General features: G+C 41.3%; 1 protein-coding gene across 1 annotated transcript in view; it reads right to left on the bottom strand.

Annotated features, from left to right (window-relative positions):
• The window catches only part of LOC117433375 (uncharacterized), a 53,006-nt gene that overhangs the window by 29,718 nt on the left and 5,623 nt on the right, over positions 1–17,665 (bottom strand). The window contains exons 4-15 of the mRNA XM_059006582.1: positions 17,414–17,498; positions 16,829–16,941; positions 13,134–13,281; positions 12,123–12,188; positions 10,496–10,587; positions 9,953–10,097; positions 8,015–8,112; positions 6,532–6,759; positions 4,807–5,076; positions 1,661–1,888; positions 704–973; positions 37–264 (exon numbers count right to left, since the gene is read on the bottom strand). Coding sequence (XP_058862565.1) covers positions 37–264; positions 704–973; positions 1,661–1,888; positions 4,807–5,076; positions 6,532–6,759; positions 8,015–8,112; positions 9,953–10,097; positions 10,496–10,587; positions 12,123–12,188; positions 13,134–13,281; positions 16,829–16,941; positions 17,414–17,498 — 1,971 coding nt within the window. The remainder of the gene's footprint in view (positions 1–36; positions 265–703; positions 974–1,660; positions 1,889–4,806; positions 5,077–6,531; positions 6,760–8,014; positions 8,113–9,952; positions 10,098–10,495; positions 10,588–12,122; positions 12,189–13,133; positions 13,282–16,828; positions 16,942–17,413; positions 17,499–17,665) is intronic.

Consider the following 17,665-nt stretch of genomic DNA (forward strand, 5'->3'; position numbering starts at 1 on the left):
GCCTCCATTATATTTTTACTTGTAGGCATGTCTTACATGCGGCAGTGGACAGCAGGCCCAGTCTCCAGTGCTCAGTTTACAGCAGGTGTTCCCATCAGGGCAGCTGTACTGGTCATCGCACTTCTCTTCGTTGGGCTCGCTCACGAGGGCTGGCACTTTCTTCAGCCAGGGCACAGAGAATCCACCCTGGTCACAGGTGCCAGCAGCAAGATCACAGGTGGTGTCCTCCGGACAGCAATGCTCGTGGTCATCACAGCAAACAGCCTGGGGAGGGAGGGGGTGAAGGGATGAATTTAGAACAAGCGGACTATTTCTATGCAGTGAATATGCTCAACAACAAGGATAATCTAGGCAGAGTCAGTCCCTTAATTAAATGTGACAAAGAACAAATAAAATTAACAAGATCTACTGTACATCCACAGTATACACATGCAAAAGTGTATCGTAGACAGGCAGTTAGACAAATTACTCAACACACGCAAAGATTCTGATACTAAAGTGCTGAAGAATGTACTAACCAAGTTTCATCATAACTTGACAGGCAGTACAAAAACATTTTTTAAATGTAAAGTATGAGATGCTGTACTGCACATCGGTGTGGCTCCCAGTAGGGGAGGGGGAAATTCCCTTCCTGGCACCCTTTTTGAAAGAATAAAGGACTAGCAGACAATATTCACACCAGCACATTTTAAAATGAAGTTACCTTGGGAAAGCTGCAGCACCCCCAGCCCCCTTGCTTGTTCTTGCAGCAGGTGTTGCCGTCAGGACAGGATTTGGTGTCATCACATTTGACGTCTCTCTCGACCGCCCCATTCACAATCACTAGCATCTTCCCATTGTTGGAGTTTTTCTTCATAGCGGGAAACTTCTTCCTCATCATGGTTTCCCCCTCTGCAGACAAACACTTCTTGTGTTCGGTATCACACGTGGTTCCCTCGGGACAGCAGGATTCATTGTCTGCACAGCACACAGCCTGTGGAAAAGTAAGCAGAAACATCAATAAACAATGAGAAATAGAATCTAATGACAAACGGCCCATGTATACAAACGGCCTTAAAAAAAAAAAAAAAAAAAAGTTAAGCCAATCCGATTTTAAAGTTCCATCAAATAGCCAAACCTATCAGAAGCCATAACTTGTGAAAGAATGTCTTCATGCCCTACGGTCAAGAACTTTTGTTAATCGTTAAAAACGCACTGGGAGATACAGTAGCGTGCACATTTATTGGAACACCCCAATGCGTCTGTTGTTTTTATTTGTGTGCATAAGAAATCAAACCCCTGTAGCTGAATCTTGGAAAATTGCCAAAATAGGCAAATTAGTGATCGTCAAATTTAATTAATGACTTTAATAGGCCACATGTGGAATTAATTTCTAAGAGAAAAGGAACACACAGCCACAAATGGCAAAATGCAAGAGATTTTTTAGAAGTTAAGATGCCTAATTAAAAGCACTAAGTGGTCTAACATCTTTACACAAGTGCCTATTTGTTTCGATAGCACCGATTACTGACCAAAAATTTTAGTTCTCACACCATGAGATTTTTATGCAAGTAGGTATATAAAATATTTGAATGACAAATCTTGAGCTCCTCTAATATATTTGCACACTATTGTATGTACAGATGCCTCCATTATATTTTTACATGTAGGCATGTCTTACATGCGGCAGTGGACAGCAGGCCCAGTCTCCAGTGCTCAGTTTACAGCAGGTGTTCCCGTCAGGGCAGCTGTACTGGTCATCGCACTTCTCTTCGTTGGGCTCGCTCATGAGGGCTGGCACTTTCTTCAGCCAGGGCACAGAGAATCCACCCTGGTCACAGGTGCCAGCGGCAAGATCACAGGTGGTGTCCTCTGGACAGCAATGCTCGTGGTCATCACAGCAAACAGCCTGGGGAGGGAGGGGGTGGAGGGATGAATTTAGAACAACCGGTCTATTTCTATGCAGTGAATATGCTCAAAGACAAGGATAATCTAGGCCAGGGCTTCTTAAACTCGGTCCTGGGGACCCCCTGTGGCTGCTGGTTTTCATTCCAACCGAGCTCTTAATTACTTAACTAGACCCTTAATTGAACTGATCATCTGCTTAATTAGACCTTTTTACTTGTTTTCAGCTATTAAACAGTTGCATATTTCAAGTTAGCTATAACATTTGATAAGTAAATTGAACTGCAACTGTTTAAGAGCTGAAAACAAGTACAAATTATAAACCCTCCCCCCCTCCTCCTCCCTCCTCTGATGACTTTGCCTCCTCCTTCCCTTCTAAAATCTCAGATATCCGCAAACTCTTTAACACCTCTCCCTCCCCCGCACCCCCTCCTGCTCCAACCCCTACACCCACTACATCCCCTACTAACTCGCCCTCCTTCTCCACCTTCTTGCCCCTCTCAGACTCTGACCTCTCCTCCCTGCTCCAGGGTCACAAACCCACCACGTGTGCCTTGGACCCCCTCCCCACTCACCTCTTTCAAGCTGCTGCTCCTGCTCTACTCCCCTTCATCTCCTCCCTCCTCAACACCTCTCTACTTTCTGGTATCTTTCCCTCTGCCTTCAAAAAAGCCTCTATCACTCCCCTCCTCAAAAAAAACCTACCCTCGACCCCACCTCCCTCCAGAGCTACCGTCCTGTCTCCCTCCTACCCTTCCTCTCCAAAACCCTCGAGCGGACTGTACACCGCCAGCTCTCTGCTTTCCTGTCCAACCACTCTCTGCTTGACCCACTCCAATCTGGCTTCCGCTCTGCCCACTCCACTGAAACCGCCCTCCTGTCTGTCACCAACTCACTTAAGTGTGCCCGAGCTGCCTCTCTCTCCTCTGTCCTAATTCTCCTCGACCTCTCTGCTGCCTTTGACACTGTTGATCACTCTATTCTACTATCATCTCTTGCTGACCTGGGGATCTCTGGCACTGCTCTGGCCTGGTTCTCCTCCTACCTCTCCAACCGCACTTACCAGGTAACCTGGCGTGGAGCAACCTCCACACCTCACCCACTCTTAACTGGAGTCCCCCAAGGGTCAGTCTTGGGTCCTCTCCTGTTCTCTCTCTACACCCGCTCCCTGGGCCCCCTCATCGCATCCTATGGTTTCTCATACCATTTCTATGCTGATGATGCTCAGATTTTCCTCTCCTTCCCCACCTCTGACTCCACCATCTCCTCCCGTATCTCTACCTGTCTGTCTGCTATTTCCTCCTGGATGCACTCGCATCACCTCAAACTCAACCTCTCTAAATCTGACCTCCTTTTCTTTCCCTCCTCCTCCCCCTCCTCTGATCTCTCTATCTCTGTTCCTCTGGAATCTACCACACTCTCTCCCTCTTCCTCAGCTAAGAACCTTGGAGTCACCCTGGACCCCTGCCTCTCTTATTCCCAGCACATCTCCACTCTGGCACGCACTTGCCGATTCTTCCTGAGCAACGTCCGAAGAATCCGACCCTTCCTCACCAACTATGCTACCCAGCTCCTGGTCCAGGCCCTGGTACTCTCCCGCCTAGACTACTGCAACTCCCTCCTGGCTGGCCTCCCTGCGTCCGCCACCCGTCCGCTCCAGCTCATCCAAAACTCTGCTGCCCGCCTGGTGTTCTCCCTGCCTCGCTTCGCCCACGCTACTCCACTACTCCGCTCGCTCCACTGGCTCCCGATCACCGCTCGCATCCAGTTCAAGACTCTTGTACTAGCCTACAGATGCCTTCACCAGACTGCACCCAGCTACCTCCAGACCCTCATCTCTCCCTACACCCCCACTCGACCTCTCCGCTCCGCCTGCACTAGAAGACTAGCTCTACCTCCGCTACGCTCCCCTGCCTCCAGAGCCCGCTCCTTCTCCACCCTTGCTCCGCAGTGGTGGAATGACCTTCCTACAGATGTCAGGACTGCCCAGTCCCTGACCACATTCCGGCGCCTCCTTAAGACTCACCTCTTCAAACAGCACCTGTAGAACTCCTCTGTTTGTATCCTGGGACACTATCACCCTTCATGTAAATGTGCTTTATTTTGCTCTTATCTGCCCCCTATTTTACTGCATTTAATCCTGTACTTCAGAATACTGTAATCTGCCAAGTGTTTAGCCTGTAGTACTTTGTATTTAATCATATCCTGATGTAACTATCACTATTTAATCATATCCTGATGTAATTATCACTATTATCTGCTGTATTATTGAATTGTGGTTTGTCACACTTGTACTTTGCTTGAACAAAAGTTATTGTATTTCTTGCTCTTATTGTATTACTTGTATTGTAACACTTGAAATGTATTTGCTTACGATTGTAAGTCGCCCTGGATAATGGCGTCTGCTAAGAAATAAATAATAATAATAATAATAATAATAATAAAAATGCCTAATTAAGCAAATAATTAGTTCAATTAAGGGTCTAGTTAAGGAATTAAGCGCTTGGTTGGAATGAAAACCAGCAGACACAGGGGGTCCCCAGGACCGAGTTTGAGAAGCCCTGATCTAGGCAGAGTCAGTCCCTTAATTAAATGTGACAAAGAACACGTAAAATAACCAAAGATCTACCTTACATCCACAGTATACACATGCAAAAGTGTATCAAGACAGGCAGTTAGACAAATGACTCCACAAACGCAAAGTTTCTCATATTAAAGTGCTGAAGAATGTACTAACCAAGTTTCATCATAACTTGACAGGCAGTACAAACACATTTTTTAAATGTGAAGTATGAGATGCTGTACTGCACATCGGTGTGGCTCCCAGTAGGGGAGGGGGAAATTCCCTTCCTGGCACCCTTTTTGAAAGAATAAAGGACTAGCAGACAATATTCACACCAGCACATTTTAAAATGAAGTTACCTTGGGAAAGCTGCAGCACCCCCAGCCCCCTTGCTTGTTCTTGCAACAGGTGTTGCCGTCAGGACAGGATTTGGTGTCATCACATTTGACGTCTCTCTCGACCGCCCCATTCACAATCACTAGCATCTTCCCATTGTTGGAGTTTTTCTTCATAGCCGGAAACTTCTTCCTCATCATGGTTTCCCCCTCTGCAGACAAACACTTCTTGTGTTCGGTATCACACGTGGTTCCCTCGGGACAGCAGGATTCATTGTCTGCACAGCACACAGCCTGTGGCATAGTAAGCAGAAACATCAATAAACAATGAGAAATAGAATCCAATGACAAACGGCCCATGTATTCAAATAACTTAAAAAAAAAGTTAAGCCAATCAGATTTTAAAGTTCCATCAAATAGCCAAACCTATCAGAAGCCATAACTTACGAAAGAATGTCTTCATGCCCTATGGTCAAGAACTTTTATTAATCTTTAAAAACGCATTGGTAGTTTGTAAAACAGAGATCGAATGGTGTTTGGTGTTAGATCTCCCTCTCGACCTGTGAGGGCACTGTGTAACGGGAACAGAGTACCCTTAACTAAATGGCACGACAATTTATTCCGTAGGGTAGGTGGAAGTTGGTCATTTAGGAAAGGGGCGCAGCTACGGTATCCAAACTCAATGACCCAGACGGTAAACGGTGTGGCATCTGAGGATTGGAGGAACGGATGCACTCGTTAACCTAGGGGTCATGAGCGAGGATATAAATAGGGGTCATAGCTGACGTGATCTGTTCCTTGGTAAATGGTTAGTGCTGAAAACCTACAAGGAGTCTGTGTGCTGTTTCGTGAACCGTGAGTTTTGTCTTGTGTTTGTTAGTGTTTTGTCAACTGTCGTCTGTTTCTTAATAGACTACCAGTTGCACGATCCGGAGCTGTAGCGAAAGCCTGCATAAATCCGGACATCATTTTCACCCCTGTATTTCACGGAGAACTGTATTACACCACTTGCACGTATTCACTATCACTAAGAACTGTGTTTGTGTTTTGTGTTTGGTGTTGGTGTGTAAAACTGGACTATTGGTTATGGGTCAAACCTGGGGAATTACAAATACCGAGTGATACACGCCGCTGTATCACTCCAACATTATTATTTACAGGTGTTTGCCATAAGGCTCTGGACATTGTTAATTAAATCAATAAACACCCTTCCACCTGGAAATCATTGTCTGTCTGTTTAGTATCTGCTCTACACTGCACTCACCTGTATTCACTCATCACTTTGCCACAGAGATACAGTAGCGTGCACATTTATTAGAACACCCCAGTGCGTCTGTTGTTTTTATTTGTGTGCATATGAAATCAAACCCCTGTAACTGAATCTTGGAAAATTGCCAAAATAGGCAAATTAGTGATCGTCAAATTTAATTAATGACTTTAATAGGCCACATGTGCAATTAATTTAAAGAGAAAAGGAATACACAGCCACAAATGGCAAAATGCAAGAGACATTTTAGAAGTTAAGATGCCTAATTAAAAGCACTAAGTGGTCTAACATTTTTACACAAGTGCCTATTGTTTCAATAGCACCGATTACCGACCAAAAATTTAAATTCTCACACATGAGGTTTTTAAGCAAGTAGGTATAAAAAATATATAAATGACAAATCTTGAGCTCCTCTAATATATTTGCACACTATTGTATGTACAGATGCCTCCATTATATTTTTACTTGTAGGCATGTCTTACATGCGGCAGTGGACAGCAGGCCCAGTCTCCAGTGCTCAGTTTACAGCAGGTGTTCCCGTCAGGGCAGCTGTACTGGTCATCGCACTTCTCTTCGTTGGGCTCGCTCACGAGGGCTGGCACTTTCTTCAGCCAGGGCACAGAGAATCCACCCTGGTCACAGGTGCCAGCGGCAAGATCACAGGTGGTGTCCTCTGGACAGCAATGCTCATGGTCATCACAGCAAACAGCCTGGGGAGGGAGGGGGTGGAGGGATGAATTTAGAACAACCGGTCTATTTCTATGCAGTGAATATGCTCAAAGACAAGGATAATCTAGGCCAGGGCTTCTTAAACTCGGTCCTGGGGACCCCCTGTGGCTGCTGGTTTTCATTCCAACCGAGCTCTTAATTACTTAACTAGACCCTGAATTGAACTGAAAATTTGCTTAACTAGACCTTTTTACTTGTTTTCAGCTATTAAACAGTTGCATATTTCAAGTTAGCTATAACATTTGATAAGTAAATTGCACTGATGAGCACACCCAACAGCTACAATGCTGGCTTGGGGATCAACCGCAGTGTGGTCTCCCTAGCGCATCAGCATGACAGCCGTCTGGATTGAGCTAAGCAGGGTAGATCTCTGGGGTCTTCAAGTGGGCATCATCCATCCTCGGTGTTTCGTCGACTAGCCCACAACACCTCAAGAAGGCTCGACGGACTCCCCACCCTCGCTGTTCTGCTTCAGCGGCTAGTTGAGCGTACCAAAGTTTCTTCTTCTCATACGCCTCATCTACAGCATCCTCCCATGGCACTGTTAACTCTACCAGGTGAACAAGGCGTGCTGATCCAAACCACAAGACAATATCTGGTCGAAGGTTACTGGTGGCAATCTCAGGTGGAAAAATAAGCCGTTGACCAACATCTGCCAGCATTTCCAAGTCTCTAGCAACTTCCAGTTATTTCACAACACATATTTAAACACATACCTTGGGGTAGAGGCAGCCCCCATCCTCTCGGAATGCATGGGATTGTTAAAAGGGCAAGTAGCTTCCAATAATTATTATTTTTTTTAATCTTTCCTTGTTAAAAATAATGTTCAGAACGCTCCGATAATGAGTTTGAAATAACTCAAAGACAGTTATAAAATCTGCTCATTTGAACTACATCAGTAGTGGTCAACAGTCCAATGTATAAAGTGCACTGACTGCTATAGTTATAGCAATTATTCTATATCATAAAAAATAGATTTATAATAAAAGTAATACTTTGTGCGTAAGGTGTCTATTATTATACGAGATATAACATTGCACAGTTTAGACTTCTCTCTTGGGTTCTTTGCACAAACTGCACAAGATGACATATGTAATTCTATAGGCATATTAAAGTTGTCAGCATCAGAACATTGATACCCCTCTTTTCGACTGCAAGTCGCCCGGGATAAGGGCATCTGCTAAGAAATAAATAAATAAATAATATTCCAAAGACCTGTCAGTGAACTTTTCCTACCTTCGGTAAAGAACAGCAGGCCCAGCCTCCAGCACGCGTCTTACAGCAGGTAGAGCCATCAGCACAAGACCTTGTGTCATCGCACTGCACACCGCTGGCTATGAAACAAAAAAAGGTTGCAAACAATTTAAGAATTACCATCCCCAGTCACTGCATCAATTTAAAAATAGATGATACGAAATCAAAAACCTCAAATAAGGTTAAGTAGTGCCTGGACCTGGAATGTAAACAGGAAATGTTCAATAGCTTGTATGAATTACTAAATTAGGTTTTAAAATGTAAAAGCAGCAACTATTTTTTAAACCTGTTTAGTATTAAATATATACTGCAGGGGTGGACAAATCACTACTATGTGTGGTAGACCGATGGGCTACCAAAAGGTAAACTATGGTAACCCACCACAAATTTTGGTTGCCCACATTTTTCAGTAGATAAACATTTCCATTTATCGCTATGCACCATTAAGAACATGTAGACAAATACAATTGTAAGATGGTAAAGTTCAGAAAAGAAATCCGACATCACTTCTGAGGGCCACTAATAAAACATGTTTTTTTTACCATATATAACCAGATGCTGCCAAAGTTTGCTAACAACCTAGTTTCTGTTACTATTTCTACCAAACAATAACAAGCTAATAATAGTTTCTTTATAAAATGTAGGGAATTGTGTTTGACTGCATCATCTGCATTATTTTCCTAGACTTTATCAGTCCTGGGGACTCAGTCTGGGTTTTTGATCCAACCAATATCTCATCATTAGTTTTATGATATCCACTGCGTAACAAATTAAATGGACTGTGGGATTTATTATGCACTTGTAGTAGTAGTAGTAGTGTTCTTATTTTTTCTCACCTGTGCCATTTATAGAAACTAGACCCATCATTTACCAGTCTTTATTAGCTAAACAATTTTGTACCGTTTACTTTTATATTTTTAAATATTCATAAAAATATCTATAAATATAAAAATGATTAGTTAATTTCTCTTTACCCTGTGCACTCACACTCACAGTATCCACTGCACATTATCAGTAAATAAACTCTGCACGTTTTACGTCTTGAAAACAAATGCATTATTATTATACAATCAATACACAGTAGTACCGTACAAATAAACTTGGTGGCCTAAACGTGTACACAGAATATAAACATGATCACGGCTTTCTGCTGACTTAATAAAAACAACAATAACGTCAGGGTATACATTTAAAATAGTACAAATGTATTGCACACTTTATAAAGACATTACCATGTAAGGGGGCTCCCTCACAACACCGTTAGCTAACTGTTCAGTTGGAAATTAAATAATAAAATAACGCACCTTTATTAACTTTCTACTGTGCTCAAGCTGCAGTGTCCCTGCACCTCGGTAACACTGTGATAGCCACTGAGGGTACGGTGTTCTCGCCTGTTTATTCATTTGTTTTATATATACTGTATATGTATATTATCTCAGCCATAACTCTGGTAAAATATAGTGCCATTCTAGTAAAGTGTAAAGCAAATCCCCCGCTCTGATTGGTTTATCTGTCATGTCACTGATCTTGCAAGCAACTAATGAGCGATTTAAAAAAAAAAAAAAAAAATGTAATGTCATGAATCTTACGGCATGAACCAATCACGATTGGATTTGCTGGTTACTATAGCTACCGCTTCAACTGAGTAGACGTGTACTAAACGGGAAGTAAACTGAGCTGGTTTATCAGTCTGTCTGTACAAAGTAACCATTGAAGATATTTGAATTAACTGCTTAAGAAAAAAGAAAAAAAATCTTTAGAAGCCGTCGGTAGTCCAGCGGGATTTCGAACAGTACAGTTCGGTAGTCCAGACCCAATTTCTGGTAGTTCCAGGCGCCCGGACTACTGATTTGTCCGCCCCTGATACCGGTATACAGAAAATATTGGTGGATTGGAAGTCTTGATTAAAAGACTAAAAACCTTTATTTTGAAGCTGGCCTTTCCTCAATGCAGGGATTTTTTTAAACAGGGGGCTCTCCCCGCTTGCGGACACACATTTGTTGTGCGGCAGGTCACACTTGGTTCCCTCGGGACAACAATGCATCTTGTCTTCACAGCACACGGCCTGAGGAAAAAAGGAAATGATTGCTAAAATACAGGTCCATTCTAAATCTCATTTGGCTTTTAATGCAGAGCTCTCTCTTTTCTCTCAACAGAACAAGACATGGCATTGCTACGCACCAAAAAGCAGCTGGGACATTAAATAAACTTACCATCTACAAAACACACCTTTCTCAGAACTATATCAAACTTTTGTACGCAAGCCAAACCGAAAGCCGAAAGAGATAGGGCTAACACTTTATAACGCTGCAGTCGGGAGTCAGACGAGAGGCCATGCTATTTGTGTTCCACCTATTAATGAGAATACAAGTGCTAGGGTAATGGCCTAATAGAGCAAATGGAAGCCATGACCACACCCTTTGTAACCCAGGAGCACTGCACTACTTCAGAATGTTCACTTACTTGAGGCATAGGGCAGCAGCCATAACTTCCCGATGGCATTTCGCAGCAGGTTGTGTCACTGGGGCATTTGGTCTGCATATCTGGGCAAATCACTGAACACAAACAAATAAGAAAAATGTCATCAAGCCCACAATATAATAAAGCACAAAGGGATTTCTGGGATACTACATATTGTAGTGTTTTAGACTTGGAATATGAATATGGTTTCACCTCAATGGTTTAGTTGCAACCATGTGACCTACAGCAAAGGTACCAGGATGTCACAGTTTATCTATAGAGTTGTATTTTAAAATATTTGTCTATCCTGAATTAATATTAAAGTGCAGATTTAAAAAATGTGAACAGAAACTTGGTAGGTAATGGGCATGAAACATTAGTTACCTTAACTAACGTATTTTTTTTTGTTGTTTAGATTCACTCATATTTTTGTTTCAATCACCACATCCTTGTAGCAAGCCAAATTATCATTTAGAGCTATCTCAAATTAATTTCCAGATATCTCTAAATATTTGAAGATATCTTCAAATATTCAAAGATATCTATAAATCATTTCAAGATATCTAAAATACATTTAGAGATATCTCAAAATGATTTACAGATATATTTAAATGGAGCTTTAAATGAGATATCTAAAATGCATTTTTAGATATCTTTAAATAATTTGAAGATATCTCTAAATGTTTTTGAGATATCTTGAAATACTTTTCAGATATATCTAAATCATTTAGAGATCTCTAAATAACTTGAAGATATCTTCAAATAACTTCCTGTTCATTTAGAGATATCTCTAAATCATTTAGAGATATCTTGAAATAACTTCCTGTTCATTTAGAGATATCTCTAAATCATTTGAAGATATCTCGAAATAACTTCCTGTTCATTTAGAGATATCTCAAAATAATTTCAAGATATCTCAAAATAACTACCTGTGAAAATGCTCTATGTTTTTAATGGACTTCCTGTCCATTTAAAGATATCTTCAAATGAACAGGAAGTTATTTGAAATATCTTCAAATGATTTAGAGATATCTCTAAATGAACAGGAAGTTATTTGAATATATCTTAAAATGTTTTAGAGATATCTCTAAGCAAAATGGGAAGTTATTTGAAGATATCTTGAATTGATTTACAGATATCTTTAAATTAACAGGAAGTTATTTAGAGATATCTTTAAAACCCTCATTTTAAGATATCTCTAAATGACAGTTTGGCGTGCCATGCTAGCACAATCCATATGGTTTCCATAGCATTTAAAGATATCTGTAAATCAATTTGAGATATCTATTTTATTTTTAGATATCTCAAATTGATTTACAGATATCTTTAAATTAATTTTAGATATCTTAAACTGCACAATTAAAGATATCTGCAATTCAATTTGAGATATCTGGGAATGTTTTACAGATGTCTCTAAATATTTCAAGATATCTTAAAATGCAATTTGAGATATCTCTAAATGATAATTTGGCTTGCCATACATCCTACACCCCTGTGCTTCAAGGCTCTCAGAATCAAGTCTAACATCCAAGTAACAGAATAGGAAATATATAATTAAGACACACCACAAATAGGGTGTGATGTGAACCACACACACACACACACACACATACACACACACGTAATTTACCATCCCATCTCATTTTTGGGCACTGGCTCTTCCCATCTGGACAAGCAACAGATTCTACCTTCGTCACTGAGAACAGAACACAAGACAGACAGGATGCAGGGTGGCAAACAGGCTCAGCGTAATAAGAAGGTTATTACATTAGGATTTCCTTGTCAGCTCTTCCTAATTTTCCCCTTGGGTTTACTTTATTGCAGACATTGATCAATGCTACAAACACTGTACCCAATGCAGCTTAGTATTCACATTTAAGAGTATACTGCAGACTATTAAATCGTGTAATAAATCACTTTTTATAGAATGTGCTATTTGAAGTCTGTAATTGTAGGCGGGGGAGAGGATGACCACATGACATAATGCAAATTAAAAGGTCATAATTTAGCAGGTGCAAGACTTGTTTAACAATCAAAAGCGTGGGGAAATGGGTGGGGGAGGAAGGCATAAATGCTTGGGGATCCCCACTGGTACTTTATTTCCAAGTTGTAAAACGAACACCAGCTTGTTCTTTACACAACCCGTTGCCTGTTCATTACATGTTAGATTTGTTGTTTGGTTACACTGACAGACACACACACTGCCTGGTCACATTAACAGGACCTGTATCTACTGTACCAGCGTTTACCCTGATCACAGCCTTCACAAAACATGGCACAGATGTCACAAGGTGCTGGACGGTGTCTGGAGAGATCCATTCAGTCATTACTATTTCAGCCTATCTAACCGTCCTTTGATGACCAATTTCTTGGAAAAGTCTACCAACATGGCTGTCCTTACACTGTGGCTCCTGCTCTACATGCTAGATCTTTCCACATTTCTGGTAGACTGTTTGCAATTGTGCTGCAGGGACCACATGATCAACCTAATTTCCTTCTTTGATTTATTTTCTTTGATTGCATTTCCCCCTCATACAAAGCTGTATGAACTGGTAACAGGATTCTAATACGAGTGTGAAAACCTGTGTTTAAGAACTACAAAGAGAGGAACGCTACAGGCCACTTGCTTGGACTAGCTTACCTTTATTGTTCTCCCAAGCTGCCCTCTTTCTCGCAAGCAATTTGCCCCACATGGGGGTCTCACTCTCATGTGACAGACATTTGGAATGGGCAATGTCACACCTGGTGCCTTCAGGACAGCAATGCACTTTATCATCACAACACACAGCCTGAAGACAGACAGACATAGATTGAAACAGAACCTGCATTTATATAAACAGCTTCATTCTCCCTCTCTCAAAAGCACTATACAACTGAACCTAATTACCGTAGCCGACAGCTACTGTATACATACACAGGGCTTGAATTTCAGAGTGGGATATCAGGAATCACGCATTTTTCAAGTTGCTCCCGCATATCTGCAACTTTCAGTGCGGGAAAATCACGCAGAGATATTAGAAGCTACTGTATTCCTGCTCTCCCTATTTTTCACCCAATTTAGAATGCCTAATTTAAAACACATGCACTATTCTAAGTAGTGCTGGATATATCAAATGACGCAAGACATTAATCTCTTGTACTGCGATATGTGATTCTCGGCAGCCATCTCTAAGTATTGTTTGTTTTTGTAGAAGCTGTCAAGACTCAGTCTATTACAGTAAGAGCAAAGTAAACAGTATTGGGGGAAATAAACGGTATTCAAGACCCTCGTGTTATTTTGTAAGCGGTTGGGAGTCTCTTTTCTTTAACTTTAAAAATTGCATAGAGTGGAACCGGGCTGATCACGAGGAGAAGTTTGGCAGTACAAATGGGACACAGCTACAGGAGTAGGCCAAGGTTAGAAACTCATGCTCACCCGAGACCAATTAAATCTGATGAGGACTAGTTGATGTCTGTCTCTCAGTAGTCCTCTGGGCGAGTACTTAAAACAAATGTGCACATATACTCTCATGTTCACACAATGCAGGAAAGTACATTTTCTAACAGGGTGTAGCAGTGGTGAACAAACATTCATAATGCTTACAAAACTCAGAACTGAAACCTCCCTTCACCTCCAATGCCATGCCGAATTTTGCATAATTTTGAGATATGCGAATGCGTCAGCATTTCATTGAATTTTGTCTGTGTTTTGCAGGAAAGTACATTTTTATAACGGGGTGTAGCAGTAAATAAGCACTCATAATGCTTACAATACAGTCACTTGGAACTGAAACCTCCCTTCATCTCCCCAGCAATGCCAACCTCACTTAATAACGTTTTACGTTTGTGTTCTTCCTCTGCGTGGGATGTGAAGTTTATTAGGCATTTGAATTTACTGAAACATGTTATATCTTTGAAGTGTAAAGTTATTTTACAAAAATGTGGAGATTTATACCCAGAGTTTAGCCTTCTATAATTACCAATAAAACACATAATCTCACGGTTTCTTTTGGTAACAATAACAAAGGAGCAGATTGCTTCGCCACATCCCCTGATATACCCTCAGGCCACGCCCCCTTTCGGTAGCGAGTGCAATCACATATCCTCCAATCGCACTAAGGCGATGACTCCTGTTATTGTGCCTCCACCCCCCTTCTGGATGTCCGACTTCCGACTGACCATGGAATGAACTGCCAAACCATCCAGTCCATGGCACACTGTTCCTATTATATCGCGCCCTCACAGGTCGGGAGGGAGACTGTAGCGTCGTCTGTAGCTTGGGGTTGTTTACATTATCGTCAGCATATTTTAAGTGATTGGAAGCTGAAATTACTTTTCTATACCAATACAGTACTGGTGAGCGATAATCAGTTTGTTTGAAAACCAGGCTTTAAATACCACTGATAATAGGTGCACAGGTGGCGATTCTGCGAGCGCTCTGGGGCTCAAGCACCAATGGTGGAAAAATAGTGCAAATAAATCACCTGTTCTGTCAAATTATACTGTGGCTGCTTCACAATCAGAACTGTTATTGTAGTGTTTAAAAAGATAAAGATACACATTCACTGGTAGCTGACAAATCAGAAAGCAATCCTTCACATATTCAAATCCATTTGTACAAAAAGTCTCCCAGCTTTCTTGAAAATATCTGGGTTTCCCTCATTTTTCTTTTGTATTTGTTATGCTCTCATTAGTATCCAACCTAGTAGATTCAGCGTCTGTCAGTTCTGGGAGATTCTACTATACTTGCTGAAGCGGTTCTCCCACTGCCAACTAAAAAAAATGTAGTCACCTAGCTAACAATTTCATCCTAAGGGCTACAATGAAACATATTGTTTTTAAATTGGGACATCAGATGAAGACTGCGTGTGCACGCGAGTACATTAATTATTGTAGGTAGTATTTCATAGTTACTTAAATCACTCACAGGCTGTAACCCCCAACTCCACAAACCAGCCAGCATTTTTGTAAATAGCAACATATGTAATGAACAATAACATAAACATTTTACTTGTGTCATCGTTCTCAGTTTCATGCAGAGCTTCATGGTCAGCAAGGTGACACAGCTGAGAGAATTTGTTTCCTCCGTCATCTCGTCTGATGCGGTCATGTCAGTTTCTCAGCACACAGTACAGTTAGCCGCTCATTAACGAGGAGCAAACAGGTGATTGATCGATCTGTAGAAGCATTTACTAAGATGTCTTTATTAAACTTTTTTTTTGGGGATCCCAACTGTTGCTGATGATTCCAAACTTCACATCAGGGCTAACAAGTTTCAAAAGGTACTAGTCCTTTTGTATGTCCCCTTATGCTGAAAGTATGAACGCGCCAGAGTGCTGTGTTTTGTATTGCAGACGAGTAGCGGCTTGGGAGCTACAGCCACGGAGCCAGCACACATACGGCGTATTCACTACCCCATACCACTCCTGGCAGAGGGGGAGGATTGTATGATTTATATTTATTAAAATACGGACGTTTTGGAAACAACAAGTAACTGTTTGGACATTTTCGCTTCTCCCCCCCCCCCCCCCCATTTAGTGCAGCATACAGCGGAAAACCCCCCCAGCACACAAAGATGAAATTCAAGCCCTGCATAGAGTACACTATTGCATTAAATTGTAATTAGCTTTAAAATGCCACTTCAATCCTTCTAAGTGGTTACAGATTCTGTTGATACGGAGTAACTATCCCTTTTTTCAGCCTCCTTTACTGGCCTTTCAGCTTGCTGGAAGAATCCTTACATCCAGCTATTGAACATACTTTCTCACGCAAATCCTGTGACAATGTGACCATTCATGTCTGTTGCTGTCCCTTTAATGTCTGGCATCAAAGAAAGGTAAAGACAGACATGTGGGATTTTGGATCAAATTTGCTAGAAAACAGCATCATTGCTTAGTAACCTACTGCTTTTATAACCAAGCAGTACAATAGTACAGTTTGCTCTGTAAATAGTGCTTTGCAAACTCATCTTCCTGTAGATAATGGGGTAAGAAATGACACTCCAATGGACCCTGACTAACCAGAAAGGTTACAAAACAGCCAAATCAGCTTTTTTAAAATATCAATTTCACAATAAATGTTACAAAACAAAAAAAAACAGGAAATGTAAAAAAGCTGATGAAATGCCTCAATCTGCAGAAAAAAAACAGCACACATAATACCTCAGACAGGAATGTCAAGTCAGAATGCACTGTGGTTATTTTGTAAGTTTTTAGCACTGGGGTTTTGAGATGTAGCCAATTGAGCACAGGGTACAGATCCAAGAACAGCAAAATCTTTTCACTTTTGAACCTTTATGCACGAATGAAAAAGGTTAAAAAGAAACAAAGAAACACTATTGTTTGACTCGGCACATACCTTCACCATAGGACAGCAGCCCCAGGATCCATCTGGAAGCTCACAGCAGGTAGTCTCATCAGGACACTCCGACTCCTTATCCGGACAAATCACTGCACCAACAATCGATACCTCTGTGAATGAACACACAGCAATAAGGGCCTGGTGCACAGGCAGCTCTCCTCACTTTAAGAGACACGGGTCTAGGGAACCGATGCAACTGGAGACAAAGGCAGTATAAATGAGTCTCTAGTTATTAAAGTTAAAAAAAACTGCAATGAAAGTACAATTAAATGAAAAATGAAAGCTGGTACTTGGTAATCTTTTTGGAATTTATTATGTGATATGAACATGTACTCCTGGAAAACAGGAACTTCAGCTGTGGAACTCAACATCTTCACCATACGTGGATTAGTACTCCTTTATGGATTAGTATATAGTCTTTGTTGGTCTTGAATTAATTTTGAACCCAAATAGTTTGCAACACCCTTTATTCAATAATAATTGTTACCCTCTTGTATTCAGCCTATGAATCATGCACAGTTGTCAAAACCACATAACCAATGGCCTACATTAGCACAAAATGAAGACATTTATATTGCAGACCTGTATGTCGAGTGCAGGAACTTCCATCATCACTGCATTTATAGCCATCTGGACAACAGTGTTTCCCATCAGCACACGACAGCCCCTGAGAAACAAGAGGGGTTAGCTACATGGCACCAAACACAAAGCAGACTAAAGATTAAAGTTAGTGCTTCAAGTTTTATTATTACGTTTTATTATTATATTTTTTGACAATTGAAGTTCAGGTGTCCAGGTATAGCTGCATGCCATAGACATTAGTTTTGAAGGCTA

The sequence above is a fragment of the Acipenser ruthenus genome, chromosome 33 (assembly GCF_902713425.1).
Source record: "Acipenser ruthenus chromosome 33, fAciRut3.2 maternal haplotype, whole genome shotgun sequence".
Lineage (NCBI taxonomy): Eukaryota > Metazoa > Chordata > Actinopteri > Acipenseriformes > Acipenseridae > Acipenser > Acipenser ruthenus.